Source organism: Alexandromys fortis, unplaced genomic scaffold, assembly GCF_014885135.2.
Source record: "Alexandromys fortis isolate MF-2015 unplaced genomic scaffold, M_Fortis_MF-2015_v1.1 scaffold_144, whole genome shotgun sequence".
In the NCBI taxonomy this organism is placed as follows: Eukaryota; Metazoa; Chordata; class Mammalia; order Rodentia; family Cricetidae; genus Alexandromys; species Alexandromys fortis.
In genome coordinates, this window is record NW_026068021.1 from 2,832,372 (window position 1) to 2,847,676 (window position 15,305).

Sequence of the window (15,305 nt, forward strand, 5' to 3'; positions counted from 1 at the left end):
CTGACATTGTCTTCCAAAGTGGTCTGCTTAGATTAATTGGTGTGCTTAGATCATCTACATTTAAAATGATTGTTGACATGGTTTGCTTTATACCCTATGTTTGTCCCCGTTTTGTGCTTGGTCACTGCTCTTTGTTTCTTTTTCTTTATCTTCTCCACTTCATCTGCCTTGTTTGCTTTTAATTGCACATTTCTTATCATTCAGGTCCGCCTCTGTTTGGCAGCATATGAATTAGGCAGCTATTTTCTTCTCCTGTATTAGCTTGGACCTAGGACCTTGTATATGCTAGACAAATGCTCCACCACTGAGCCACACCCCAGCCCCTCACTGGGGGATTCTAGGCAAGTGCTCTACCACTGAGCCACACCCCAGCCCCTCCCTGGGAGATTCTAGGTAGATGTTCCAGCCCTTCACTGAGGGTAGGATTCTAGGTGAACATTATAATTTGGAGTCACACCCCTGCTGTGCAGTCCACTTCTTAACATTTTATTTGAGCCCAATCTTATTAAGTTTTCTAGGCTGGTCATGACCTTACTCTGTAGATCAGGCTGGTTTTGAACTTGATGTCTTTCTGCTTTAGTCTCCAGAGTAATGGGAATGACAGGCCTACAGCAGTAGGTGTGACTAGTTTTGTTTTAGTGAATGTCCAAATGTTGGTCATTGGCATTTAGGAATAATCTAGTCTAAGGTTGACAGCACTGAATCACTTTACAGGTAAATGGATGATCTCAAACTCTCTGAACCATCCTTAACCCTCACCCAGGGGCACCATAGTCACTTAATGTGCTGACTTTAAACGTTTACTTTTATTATATTTAGGTGTATGTGTGTGCATATGCGCGCCCTCGCGTGCGTGCTCTGGGTGCTGGTGGAGGCCAGAAAGGGTTATCAGATTCCCTGGCTCTGGAGTTATAGATGCTTGTGAGCTGTCCAACCTAGGTTCTGGGAGTTGAATTCTGCTCCTCTGGAGGAGCAAGCAGTCCATGCTCTTGACTGTTGAGCCATCTCTGCAGCTTCTGGAAGACAAATGAAAAATGAAGGCCAAGGAGAAGTCATTAACTCTGTCCTGTCCTCACTTTTCCTTCTAATCCTTGTTCCATGAAGGACCGACCTTCCTTTCTGGTGCTCAGGCTCTGGGGACTCCTGTTGGTAAGGCCTGATGCTGGCACAAAGCCCCAAGTCATTCTCTGCTTTCCCTTTGACAGGTAGTTTGCCAGGCACCTAGTAGGTGGGGCTTTTCAAAGTCTAGTGCTCCAGTCTCCGTCACACTTGTGTGCTTCCTGACAGGATGCTGTTGTTCTTATACCTTCCTGTTTATCGTGTGTTCATGTGTGCGCTCGTGGACACATGATGGCTAGAGAACTTGTTTCAGGAGTCAGTTCTCCCCTTGATCCTTGGTGATGCGGGATCTCTGGTGTGGTCTCTGCACTGCTTTGTGCTCCAGGCAGCCTGGTCCATGGCTCCTAGTGATTCCCCCATTTCTGCCTCCCATTTCCTAGCACTGAGAGTGCTGTGATTACAAACATGCATCACCACCTCCAGTGCCTGCCTAGGTTCTAGGGAATCGTATTCCAGCTGTTGGGCCTGCCCAGCAGCCCATAGAGGCACCATGCCGGCCCTGTCCTTGTGACATCATGCTTCCTTTAGGAAGTCTTATTTAACCTCTGCTTGCTGGAATTTTTTTTTTTTTTTTTAACTTCACAAACGTATTAGACGTTGTTCACAGTCTTTCCAGGACTGGTTCTCAGGATAACCATTTTCCCTTTTCTGAAGTAGCTCTCAATGATTCTTCATATGGAATTTGTGTTCTGTGTTGTAGCACTTATTAATGTTTTTAGCTGTCCCTTGAGGTTTGAGAGTGGCTAACACCTTACATTGTTTTGGCACACGGGTTTCTTCCTGGCTTGGAGTATCCACGCAGGCTAGGGCTAGCCCCAGATTGAATGTATGTGTGTAGCATAGCAACTGTGTCTTGGGTTGGAGTTTTTCACATTGGTGTTCGGTTTTCTAACCCCTGGCTGTCAGCTTGATTTGTCATTGATGGGCATTGACATCTGCCATTTTGTATCAGTGATGGCTGGCACTGCCCCCTCTCTCATTAGCAGCTCATATTGTTCTGGTGACTTGAGCCTTACAGAGAGACACCCAACTCTGAGTTCTCGGCCTTCAGTTGGATCTTGTTGAGTGTAGGCGGGGCTTCCACTCTCCTTGGCTGCCTTCTCCGCACTGTTTATTTTCTGGAAATACTCTGTAGTGGACTCTTGCTTTTCTACACAGTATGAGCTTTGTCTTTTAAACAGCATATTTAGTTTGTCTTCAGCATTTATTCTTCCCATTTGAATTTCTATATTCCTATTTAGTCCTTTATCTGTACCATTTAAAAACATCATAGTTACGTTTTTTTTTTTCATTGCTTTGAATTTACTGGAGTTTTCCCTCAGGCCCTCCCTGTTTTCCCTGCATGGTTTCTGTATTGCAGTTACTGTATCCTGGCCCCACTCCTGCTATCTAGGGATGACTTGTACAAGGTGGTCTGGGCAGTGTAGTATTTGCCGTAATTGCAGAAATGAGGGCCAGCAGCTGTTCAGGAGCCCACAGAGTTGGGCAGTCTCAGCAGTCTCCGCCTGGCCCTAGAGGCCCAAATTCCTGGAGAGTGAGCCCACAGAGTTGGGCGATCTCAGCAGTCTCCGCCTGGCCCTAGAGGCCCAAATTCCTGGAGAGTCATTGCTCTTTAGTCCATGTGGGAAGCCTGAGGAGGCTGCAGTTCTGATCACAGCGAAGAAGTGCAGCAACCACAGGGCAGATGAACTTGCCAGCAAGGCACAAAAGCAAGCTGGCAGAGAGCTGAGCTTTCTTCTGGGACCTCCTTTTATCTGGACCGCTGCTGGAAGGGCAGGCTTTTCCACTGAAAATACCTCAAGCAAGTCCCCACAGGTCTATCAGCAGTTTGTCCTTCAGTTCATCCCAGATCAGGTCATGTTGCCAGCCAAGATTAACCATCCCGCAGCTCAAAGGTAACCTTTCTCTCTTAGTGCCACTTCTCCCCTGAACTCTGATTTAAGACTCTCAGAGGAGCCACAGTGTAACTCACTAGATCTCAAAGCAATGAAACGAGTGTAGAAGGATGGCTGTTTCCACTTCCTCCTTACCAGCCTTTGATTCACCTCGAGAAGGTTTTTGATGAGTGGATTGATTCTGTCTTCTCTGTGCCTTCTGCCGGTGTGTCCATCTGGGCTTGACATGGTGTGTGATTTGATAGTTATCTATCTCTAGCTCACAGGTTTTGCATGTAGGCTTGTGACTGCAGACTCTCAGCAATAGACTTTCCTGGGTCTTCCCATCTACCCAGCATCAAGGTAGCATGCATATGGCAGCCATCCTCAGTGTGGTGATGGGTCTTACTAGAAGTTTGTCACTGTGGCCAGGGGCTGTTCTCTCCGGGGCCCTCACCTGGCTGCCCAGCTGATCTGGCACTGCAAACCCTGCTCCTCTCCTGCTTGAGGCCTGTTATATCCCAGACCTTGGTGGGCTGTGGCTTTGCAGGGAGGTTTCCCTTGGGACCCATGTTCACTCTGTATAGCCTCATCAGCCATGGTTGTAATTGGTCGATTACTTCACGTGGTTACTCACTGCTCACTTGGGTCATGATTGGTCAGTGAAGCCCTGGGAATTCGAGAGGCCAGTTCCGTGGTTGGGAGTGAGCAGCCACCCCTCACAGAGATAGGTGGAGGTGGTACTGTGTTGGTTGGTTTCACCAGGCCTGGCTTGTTGTCTGATGTCCTCTGTCAGGCTGGATGTACCATGTAGGGCCTTTTCTTCTCTTTTGACCCTGAAAGCAGGCTTTTCTCATGCTTACGGTTCTAGAATGTTCCAGAAAGAAACAACCAGAAAACCCTGATGGGACTATACTTAGTCTAGACATCCCTGTTCCCTGTGAACTGGGGCTTGGGCTCTAGTCAGGCATGCCTCTGCTGTCGTGAGCACCAAGGAGCAGCTCTGGCTGATCAGAATGGAAGCTCCTGTGGTTCACAAGGCCACTGCAGCTGTTCAAGCACCTGCACCTTCTGACAGACATGCAACCTCCAGTGTGACATGGTATCCTGTGCCTTCTTACGTTCTGGAACCTCTTTCCACTAGTGTGAATGTGCAGGGCGTATGCCAGGATTGACTCTAGAGACAGAACTTCTGTCCAAGTCGCCTGTGCGCCTGGTGTGTTGGGATTCCCTTGGAATGGATACAGAGAGGGCCTGGGTCCTCTAGAGAGGACCTAAAGCTCTAAAGACCTTGAAGCCTCCCTTATGGTGAGGCAAGTGGAAGAGCACAGGGCTGGGGGCATAGCTAGAGCTAGAGATAGTGGAGCCAGGATGCTTGGTAGGGAGCCATGGGCACCCCCATCTGTTCATCTCTTTTAGGGTGGGGTACAGCCACATTCTTCTGACGGAGATAAACTTGTTAAAAGAAGGGCTTCTGTTGCCTACCAGGTACTGGTTGCACTGTGGAGGCCTCCATGCCTCTAGCGCGCTTCTCTTGGAGTGGCCCTGAAAGAAGTGAGCAGGGCCGGGATTCCCAGAGTTGGGTGGACTTCTGCAGCTGTTGGTGCTGGGAGCTAATTGGGAAAGCACTTTGCAGGCATGATTTATTTGTTCATAAGAAAGCCCTGTGAGGTGACTAAGAGTTGAGTGGAGGAGCCCAGACAAGGAGCGAGGCCATGGGGGCAGCGGAAGGACCGCAGGAGATGCCCGCGGAGAGCATCCCTGCATAGAGGCCCTCAGAGGCTTTTCAGACAGAACTACAATGAGTGGGCGGCCCAGTGAGTCAGCACTGGCAGGGGAGGATGGGAGGGGCAGCTGAGAGGAGAGGAGAGAAGAGAAGAAAGGAGAGAGGGAAAGGGGTATTGCCTGCACTGAGTATAGGTTCTGCTCCCAGCTGCTCTGCAGGGTGGAAGGGCCTCTGGGAATGGGGAGAGACTCCTAGGCTGACACACGGGTACCTCCAACCCTTTTGGTGAGGGTGGGAAGTGACGAGGGTTGCCTTGAGCCTTTTATTATACGTTCAGCACCAGGCTCTCCTGCAGCCTGAGCTGGGCTTCAGAGTAGCATGTGCACTGGCCTTGAGGGTCACTCATGTTCACTTCAAGCAGCGGTGTTTGACACGGAGAAAGCAGCCGCGATAAGAGAAAGTAGAGGATGGCAGTGAGACTGCTGTGTCACCTCGAGGGGTGGGCTCCTTGCCTCTTACCTGATGATAGTCCAGTATCTCAAGGCTCAGAGAGACTGATTTTATTCTCCAGGGCACGGAGCAAAGCGATGTCCTGCCAGCATTGTCCTTGAAGTTTTTGGCGTGAGTTCTGGTCTGGTCTCTGGAGGGGCATCAGACTGCAGGCTGGTCCTTTTCTCCACGCTGTCCCCTCTTTTCCATGGTGCACTGGAGGCAGGTGAAGAACTATTCCCTGAGGTGGGCTGTGTAGTACTTTGAATGAGAAATGTCCCCTGTAAACTCATATATCTGAACATTTGGTCTCTGCTTGGTGGCACTGATTTGGGAGGTTGTGGAACTTGAGGAGGCGGGGCCTTGCTGAGGAGCATAACACTGGGTACAGGCCTAGAGAGTGTACAGATTTGCCTGCTTCTAGTTTGTGTCCTTTTTGGTGTTTGCTCTTGAAGATGCGATTTCCTGTTCCCCTCACCCCCATCCCATTATAGACTTTTCCTCTGGAACCTTAAGACAGAACAAATCCTTTCTTCCATAGTTGCTTTTGGTTGTGGTGTTCCATCACAGCTACAGAAAGAAACTATTGTGTGGTCTTCATGTCTTGCTCTCTGGCCAGGCCCCGTGGGAACCACCTACACTGCCCTCTGGCTGGGGTGTACTTTTTTGCATGCACCAGGTGCAGCCTGCATGCTATGGTCACCTGTAACAACCTGCTGTCTTTTTAGCACTCTGGCCCCTGGCCTGTTCTTGCATCCTCTGCCCCAAGGCCCAGTGGGTGTGCTATTATGACCTCCATGGGCTTAAATGGGCCTTCTCCATGCCAAAGCCAGGCTAGTGAACTTTCACTGGTGGGTGAAAGATATGTGACAGTCATACAGCGCTCTTGCGGGGCATCCAGTGTCATACAGGAGCGGGGATACTGATTCCTGTACCCCATGTTTGTTGCTTGTCCTGTGATGGTCATCTGTGGCTCCTTCTGGCTTGGCTGGTTGAGTCCCTCCTAAATGTTGTAAAGGACATTGTCAAGAGGCTCAGGTTCCAGAAGGCAGTGATTTGGAGTTCCTGGGTCCTGAAACAAGTGACTGTACGTGTATGCCTCAGTTTCCCTTCTAGAAAACCACTGTGAAGACCTGGAGTTCTTTACTAGTTTTGTATGCAGCACTTACCAGATTGAAACATTCACCTGTGGAGGGAGGGAGGTGGCTCAGGTAGAGTGTGGGGTGGAGTCTGGGGTTATGACTCAGGAAACCACAGGAGACATGGCTCCAGAGTCACCCCCCCCCAGGGTTATATAATCAGGAGACATGGCTCCAGAGTCGTTCCCCCCTCCCCTCCAGGGTTTTATAAGCAGGAAACATTTGCTGGGGAGAGGAGACTCTTTGGTGGAGCTGCCAGCAAGCTGTGTGGGGAGCTCTAAGGATAAAGCTTTGTGGGGTCATCAGCATGCTTGGGTGAACTTTTCGGTGATACAGCTGCGCCGGTTACCCATGCTTCTATAAATGCACCCAGTAAACTTATGGTTCATCATATAGACATGAAAGAAGTCCTTTCTTTGGGTCTGTTATTACTCTTTCTAGCTAGGAGTGAGTTGAAAATAGCCATGTAACATAGCTTTAGTTAGCCATCCCCATGTGTGCATAATCCCTACCCCCCCCCCGTGTGTGTATATATGTTCATGCCCTGTAGGTCAGACCACAACTTGCAAGACTCAGGTCCCTCCTCCACCATGTGGGTCCCAGGCATCAAATTCCGATCATCAGGGTTGGTAGTTACTCATTGAACTATCTTGCCAGCCCCCACCCCTTTAAGACACAGTCTCTCACAGAGTCCTAGCCTGGCTGATCTGGAAGTTTTCCTGTAGCCCTGGAAGTTTTCCTGTAGCCACCTTACCAGTGCTAATATAACTAGCATGTCTCACCACACCTGGCTTTTTACATGGCTTCTGAGAACCAAACTCAGGTCCTTATGTTTGCACAACAAACCTTTTACCCATTGAGCCATCTTTCTGGCTCCTCTATACCACTGTATGATACCACAAGGTTTTTACTCAAGTTCGTCACCGTGGGCTGTCTGACAGCTAGGATGGCTGCTGGCCTGTCCTGACCCAGAGAGGCACTGCCCAAAAGGCCACCCATCCCCTCTGATTGTCTCAGGTGGTCTTGAGGCCCCACCCTCAGTTGATGACTTCCTCAGGAAGACTGTCTGCTAGCACTCTCTCCTTGCCATTAATTATGCAGTGAGCAAATATGATTGCTTTCAAACAGGATTGTTCTATACCCGAGGAGAAGCACTCAGTGGAAAATGCCATTTTGTTTGGTACTTGGCGAGCAGGTCTTTAGGGCTCTGTGGGCACCACCCAGGCGCTGATTTGTGCTGCGATGAATCACCTGTGCCCGCTCGAGTGGCATAGCTCACTAAAGAGCTGTTACTCAGTTGCACTACACAATACCCTCACTGTGATGGCCATTCCTTGAAAAGACAAACAACAAACTTCTCCGGTTCTATTTTTCTTCTGCACCAGCTTGGAAACACTGGAAGAGAGAAGCCCAGCGAAAGGTGGCAGCGGGGAGATTTACCGATCAATAAAAGAGACAATTACAGTTTGTTGATGAAAGGAAATCCCCCGCCCGGCCTCTCATGGCATCGACACTCTGCTAATGATAACTTGGGTAACCAGCTCGAGACGATAAAAGTCAATGGGAAGATATAGGATTTCAATAAAGTTATGGCACTTCATAAACCTTCCCACGGAAATAGATCGCCCCCAGACCTGTGACCAGTTCCAGCTGGATTTGGAACTTTAATTTCTCACTTATTGAATTTTTTGGCACTCACTAATTATGAATTCTGTGCCGAGGTGATAACTGGGTCCCCTGCCTGGGAGAGAAGAGAGCCCAGACGAGGCTTTGGAGGCCCATGGGCCAAGGGGAGAATGCTCTTAAACATTAGGGGCTTACGGATAGGCAGTGTTGGTGCTGAGGGTGACTGAGACCGGATGACACAGTCAGGACCTCAGCCACATTGGAAAGTCCTTGATGGCTGCTGGTGCTGCTCCTGGTGCCCATGTGGTCTGAGGGAGCTGGTCTGTGGAGGTCATAGTTCCCCCGTGAGCCTCTTCTGGTATGGATAGTTGTTTCAGGTCACGTGGGAAGAAACCACTGGCCAGGGACATAGTACAAGGTTGTGGGGGCCACTCTTGAGCTTTTCCAGGTGTGTGGTTTGGGAAGAGGGTATGCTGGAGTATATAAGAGCCATGTCCTGTCCATCATCCTGAGACAGCACTTGCCAATGGTAATAAAATCCTATTGTTTTCATGAGCACCAGTTGACTGCAGGACAGCTCACTGGACACTTTGTCCATAAGAGTATTGATCCTCATAGCTTACCCTTGTGACCGCTTTCTTGCTGAGGGAGAACTTGAAACTTGGGGTGACTAGATAGCTGGCTACAGAGCAGAGCTGGGGTTGGAAGCTGCTTCTTAGAGTAGGAGCTGTCCCCTCCTTCCTGAGCTGTGCTCTCTGTCCTCTGCATCCTCATTGCTGGCTGCATGAATGGGCAAAGCTCAAGCAGAAGGTACCAAGCGTATCAGCAGGGATGCCTCAGGTTCCGGTTAGAAGCACAGAGCTGGGCTTGCTTAGACCTGCAGGATGCAGAGCCTCATCATATTCCCCAAGGCGGTGTTCAGAGGAGGTTAGCGAAGCTGGGTCCTGGCAGACCTGCACCTCTGGAGGAAGGAATTTTTCACCCCCACTTGTGTACTCCATTGAGCTCTTAGGAGGTGACATCGGGGTAGGGGGAGTCCCCAGCTTGGACCTGGAAGTTTGGGCTGGACCTCCTAGGAGTGAAATCTGTGTCCAGAGGAGCCCAGTGGCACTGCAGATTTGGGGCTATACCTAAGAACCCGAGTCATGGAGAAAGAGAGAATGCAGTAAGCTGCCTGGGGAGGCCAGGCTCCCCAACAGTGCTGTGCTCCATATGTGGCCCCCAGAGCATCTCGACTGCCCACACAGGGCAGGCTGCATGTCTGTGGTCTTCCTCCTGGCAGGGTGGAGTGTGTTTCCATTCAGCCTCTGTGACAGGTCTCTCTAGCATTCAAGGGAACCTGGGTCCTAGTCTTGGCAGCATCTGTCCATGGCTAGCTTTCTGGTTCAGTCTGTCAAGCTTAGGATCTCTAGTATACACAGACCAACCGAGGGTTAGCCAGAACTCCAGCTGCCACTCCCACTCCGCTGAGTGCGAAGGCGGGAGTGCTGGGCATGTCTGGAGAGGCCGGCGTCCTCATCTGTCTGTGGGTTCTCTGTGGAGGTGAGGTTCTAACTGAGAGACCTCAGCTGTTTCTGGAGCCATAGTGTCTCTGAGCACTTAGTGTATTAGTTAGGACAGAGCCATGGGTTTTGAGTGCTCAGATAGGGCAGTGATCGCTCACCAGGCTTGTGTTCTTGTTCTGCGTGTCACTGCTCAGGAGTCATATCAAGTCAGTATCCTCCCCAGCAATGTTGGAGTGTGGTGCTGGCAGGCTTGACTTCTGCCATCGCTGACCCATTGAAACTGAGTCTGGAACTCTGCATGCCTGGGTCTCTCTCTGTTTCGGGCTCTTTGGAGGTGTGCACCACTGGCATACGGAACCAGGGCGCAGTCCTGAGCTTATTGAGTTCCACATGCAGGGATCTCTGAGGCTCCCATCTCTGTATTCCCCCCAAGCTACCTCACACACCATCCCCACCTGATCTGTCTGTCTGTGTCCTCAGGAGCGAGACGGCATGCGTGCCATCCTGGGATCCTATGACAGTGAGCTGACCCAGGCCGAGTACTCAGCCCAGCTGACACAGCGCATGTGGGAGGCCGAGGACATGGTTCAGAAGGTGCATGCCCACAGCTCGGAGATGGAGGTAATTGGGTGCCTTGGATGAGTGGGGACCATGTCGTGGGGTGCAGCCATGGGGATTATTTTAATACCTGCTCTACTTCTGTGGCACTTGGAGGTCAGAGGTTTCCAGGCAAACCTAGGCAGCAGAGGTGGGTGTTAAGGGGACTCGGGGTGAGGCAAGGCCTCTGCCAGCTCAAGTTGTTGCCAGGTGCCTTGAGGACGATCTATGCCATGTAGCCATGTGGTCCCCATGGCAGCCTGCTTCCTCTTACTGCATGTTCCTGTGGTGTTCCTGTCTAGGGGTGTCTTCCAAGCAGTCTGTGGCTTCTTGTCTCTCCCTGTCACCTCCTACAGTATTGTGAGTCTTCTGAAGTCTCATTCTGCTTTAGTGAGGGCAGAGACAATGTCCCCTTTTGAAGAAGAGATAACTCTTTGGCCCCTGTAGGCTGCTAGGCACTGGGAACCAGTGCAAAACACATCTGGCCACTCCTCCTGACTGTTCTGTGCCAATGCAGGACTCCTACCTGCTAAGCGCTGGTATTCCCTGTGGTGCGCTTCCCTGAAAACCACTCCAGATGCAGGGGAAGCACATGCTCACCTTCCAATAAGGGGCGTGGAGGTTGCTTAGTTCTCAAGAGAAGCTAAATGACCATCCAAGACAAGGCGGATACTGCCTGTCGGGAGATCCACACAGCTGTGCCTCCAGAGGCTGCATGTGCCTGCTCTGTACCCACTTTTCAGTTGTATCTCTGTGCTTGGCTCTGGCTGTGACCCTAGAAGCGGGGCTGTCATTGCCCACATTGTAATGACAAGAAAGCTGATACCCAGAAGCCCAGGGCTGAGCCCGAGCTGCCAGGTGCCTGTGAACAAAGCTAGGTCTGCCCCGAAGCACTGCCCACCTGCAGACGTCCTGGGCCAAGGCCTGAGACACAAGCTGTGGCCCGTCAGCTCTTTTGGTGTCCATGCTCACACCTGTTGGGCTAATCCTTGACCTTGGTGTGATGCGCACACACACAGAGGTGTCGCTGGGCCAGCCATCCTGTGTAGGCAGCTTGGCTCTTGCCCAGCCAGTGCTCCTGGTTGTCTACCTGGAGAAGTATCCAAAGCGACAGCCAGGGTGGAATGGGGCCACATGCATTTCCCAGAGAGCACTGGAGTCCACACTGAGCAGGGCCTTTCCCTAGGGATGCAGAACCTTTGGTGAGAGGGGCGTTTAATAGACAACTGTGAGGAGCTGGCCTGGTGGCACAGGCCTACAATCTAAGCTGCTTGGGAAACTGAGGCAGGAGTGTAGTAAGTTCCATGTCAGCGTAGGCTATAAAGTGACTTTAAGGCCAGCCTGGGCAACTTAATGTCTGCCCTAAGTAAATAGAAAATAGAGATATAGCTTAGCTAGAGGCTGGGGTGTAGCTCAGTGGTAGAGCACCTGCCTAGAATCCCCCAGTGAGGGGCTGAGGTGTGACTCAGTGGTAGAGCACCTGTTAACTTTCACGAGTCCCTGCATTAAATCCTTAGTACTGCAAAAGCAAGCCAAAAAATATATAGATGAAACCCATGATAACCACAGAATGAAGTAGTGTTTTAGGTGTGAGGTGGAGAGTTGTGGGTTCTTGTGAGAGAGTAGTCAGAAGCTCCTGACATCGCTGTACCACGTCTGGGACACTAAGGATGCCCTTTTGATCCCACAGCCATGAGGATGGCTACAAGCTCTCAGCAGGAAGATTGGAGAGTGACAGGAGTGGGAGCTGCTGAGCTCTAGCTCTGGGGATGACTGGTGACAAGGCTGTGTCATGGTGAGGAGGCCATGCTCCAGGTGCCCTCCTGTTCTTCCTGCCTGTGAGATTCTCACCAGGTGCACTGGGCCTGCAGTGTCCTTGCTTGGAGTAGCCCTCACTGACTCTCTTGGCAGAATGGACCAAACCCATGAGTGTTGGAGACCCACTTGGGTCCAGTGTTGATTCCCACCCTGCTCCCCAACACCCGGCTGCACATCCATCCCCAGGAGTGTGACCCACTGGGTCTGCTGTGAGCTGCTGCATCCCAGCCCTCCACCCTCATTTGAAAGGTTAATTCAGGCTCCAGCGAGCTGTGCCATCATCAATGTAAGTGTGTTAATAGCCATTTTATTACAGCACATTTAGCTCCATGAGAAATGCTAACAAGGAGAGATTTGCGGGTCTGCTCTCTGACACCGTGTGGTGCCCCTGGTGTTTTCTTGCTAAGAGGTCCCGTCTGTGCTGCTCATGCGTTCCACATAGGCTGTTAGGAGCATGATAGTTTGGGGACAACCGGAGTTGTGTGTTCTCAGTCAAGTGAACAGAGTCCTGAAATTCAGTTCTAGCAGTGAGTGCTCCCTGTCACTCATGAGGTGTGTGTCAGACTCTCCCTTTCGTTCCCTGAAAGGTGTAAAGATGGGAAGTTCTTCGTCCTGTTTGGTCCCCCAGAGCTGTGGTAGAGCCTGTGGGTAGAGAGATTGGAGACTCAGCTGGTGTTGAGTAAGGTGCTCTTACAATTTTCAGTCATTGTCACTGCGACTGTTCATGAGGTTAGTACAGGTGGAGGAGGCTGAGAAGTTCCCCTGACACAAACACCCTCAGGATCCCCTTCACAGCTAGCTCTCCTGTGTGTGGGCACTCTGGCTTTGTGAAGCAGGCTGGCTTTCTGTGACCTTCCTCCTCCAGCCCTAGGTGTATTGGTATCATGGCTGTGGTGAGATGGAGCCCTGGGAGGCTTTTCTGTTTACCCTGTGGCTCCTCTAGCTGTGCTTTGAACTGGTGAGTGTGTCACCATGTGTTCAGACACATGACTATGTGCCTCACCTGCACAAGAGTCACCAAGAGACAGTTGTGCCAGTTAGTCAAAGGCTCCCTGTCTCCACTAGAGTCTTCCTTCTCATACAATGGTGCCCTGGAGGAGCACAAGGCGTGGCTGCCCCAACCCTTTGAGGGTGGAGTAGCATCTGGATTTAGAGTAGAGAAGGAAGCCTGCCTGGAGGTCTGAGTGGGGAGCAGTGCACCTTCTGCTTCCACCAGGTGGCAGCAGACAGGCTCACTGCTTTCTGGGTCTAGCCACTCTGGCCTGGAGGAGGCTAGGCAGGTGCTGGAAAGAATGGCCAGGAGGAGGGGTTGGCAGGGAACTGGGAATATGCTGGGAAGGCTTGACCAGAGGGAAGAACCAGGCAGATGTGAGAGCGCCACAGCTGGGTGGTTTGCATGAAGGGAGCTGCAAGGATGAAGGTGGCCTTGGCATTCTGCTTCCCAGCTTTGTCCTGGAGTCTGAACTTAGGAGCGTGCTTCTTCCCCGACCACTTACTTCTCCTCCCCACTCTGTTACTGCCCTGTTGAGTCCCGTATACAGTTGGGTGCTCTATGAGTTCCCATTTAGTGAGATGGGAGATGAGCCAGTTTGTTTAAGCACAGAAGGCAAGATGTGCATAGACCCAGAGGAGCAGGGAAAGAGGGCTTGCCTCTGCAGAGGCTGATGTGGACTCTAAGGGTTCTGGTGAGATGGGAGCGGTGTTCCCCGAGTCAGAAGTTCTGGGAATTGAGGGTTACTTGTGAGGAAGACTGGTGGAAAAGCCACCCAGCCACAGTGAGCCAAGAGACTTCCCATGGCAGCCATAAAACTTGCTGTTTACAGCCACACCTGGCCATCGCCAGCACCTGCCCAGTCTGCGCATCCATGGCCTACGCTTGTCGCCACCAGCCCCAAGCTTTCTGAGGGGAGCACATGGAGCCACAGCTTGGTTTTATCACACTTGGGGGGTTCAGCAGGCACACCTTGACCATCTCAGGTCACTCTGTTAATCACATGTCACCTGCCACCTGTGAGTGCAGTCTGCGCAGCCTTATTCAGGATCTCTCCAGACTCCTGGGGACAGGGCTCAGTGTCTTTTTTTGCAGTTAGGAAAACTGAAGTCTAAGGTGAAGGGTGGCCCAAACAAAACCTTCCTGTCTCTTGTTCTCCCTGTTGACATCCCTGGTGGGTGCATTCTAGAGAATTCACTCATTGCCAGGTCTAAGAGCTACACCCAGAACAGGCTTAGCACCTCCTAGGTGCAGAATACTGAAGAATGGCTGAGATGAGGGGGCCAGGCATCATCTTGGGACACTGAACGGCAACGCTGTCTTGATCCAACCCTTTGTGTTCCCAGGCCAATGGATGGGTCTCGCTGGTCTTGATGGTCTTGCTGCAGGTTGTAGAGCAACAGCCATGTAAGATAGCTTTCTGTTGCCTTACCGGACAGTCAAATTCATATAACAGAAGCTGGGAAATGGTTCGTGCCTGGAGGGCTTTAAAGTCTTGTCAGGAGTTTATTAACTGAGCTGCTTGTGTTGACACAGTAAAAACGTTACGTAACTTCGTGGACCTCCTTCCTTAAAGACACCCCCCTACACACATGTTCCTTGCAGCTGTGCAAGCAGGCTCAAGTCTGGGACATAAGTAGTGTCTTCCAGGGAAGACGTGCAGTGCGGAATGGAGAGTGAGCCCTCACATTGCCTATGTGTGCAGTCCTGGGTTGTTGGTGTGGGGTCTGACTGCACATCAACCATTGAGGGACAGGCATGCTCTTTCCTCAGTTTCATGGACAAGAGGGAGGAGGGCCCAGGGAAACAGGAAGAGTATCACTAGTCATGTGGTAATTCAAGGCTTCATTATGGGTGTGTGGTGCTGCCTCCCCTCTTTCTCTGCCTCTCCACCCCTTCACCTATTTCCTTTGTACTTTTGTCCCTTGTCTTCCCTTCTGTTTGTCTTTTCTGTTTTCCATATGTTTCCATGTGCATGTATGGGTGTGCATGCCATTACTGGTGCATCTGGAGGTCAGGCCAATGTTGGAACCTTCCTTTCAACCTGACCTGGAGTTCATATGTGGCCAGACCAGCTGGCTGTTGAGTACACAGGCTCTTTCAGTCCCCAGCTCCCCGCACTGTGATTTCAGGTGCCCATTGCCAAACATGGCATTCTCCATGAGTGCTGGGGATCTGAACTCATGCTTTTATTCTTGTGAGGCAGCCACTTTACCCTCTGCGCTCTCTCTCTCTCTCTCTCTCTCTCTCTCTGTGTGTGTGTGTGTGTGTGTGTGCGCGCGCGCACGCGCTGGGAATGTTCATTGCCAGTTTTGTTCATGGGAGGGCAGATGCGCCAGCCCCAGGGTTGGCCATGGGTGGGCAGGCCCTCCTCTCAGTGCAGTCCTGGCCGGGGCTAATGTCCTTCAGCAGTTCCAGCAC

The 15,305-nt window shown here is 51.3% G+C and overlaps 1 protein-coding gene across 1 annotated transcript in view; it reads left to right on the forward strand.

The window, feature by feature from the left end:
• Mad1l1 (mitotic arrest deficient 1 like 1) overlaps positions 1-15,305 on the forward strand; it is a 315,330-nt gene that overhangs the window by 170,221 nt on the left and 129,804 nt on the right. Inside the window, exon 12 of the mRNA XM_050163154.1 lies at positions 9,959-10,099. Within this exon, the coding sequence (XP_050019111.1) occupies positions 9,959-10,099 (141 nt within the window). The remainder of the gene's footprint in view (positions 1-9,958; positions 10,100-15,305) is intronic.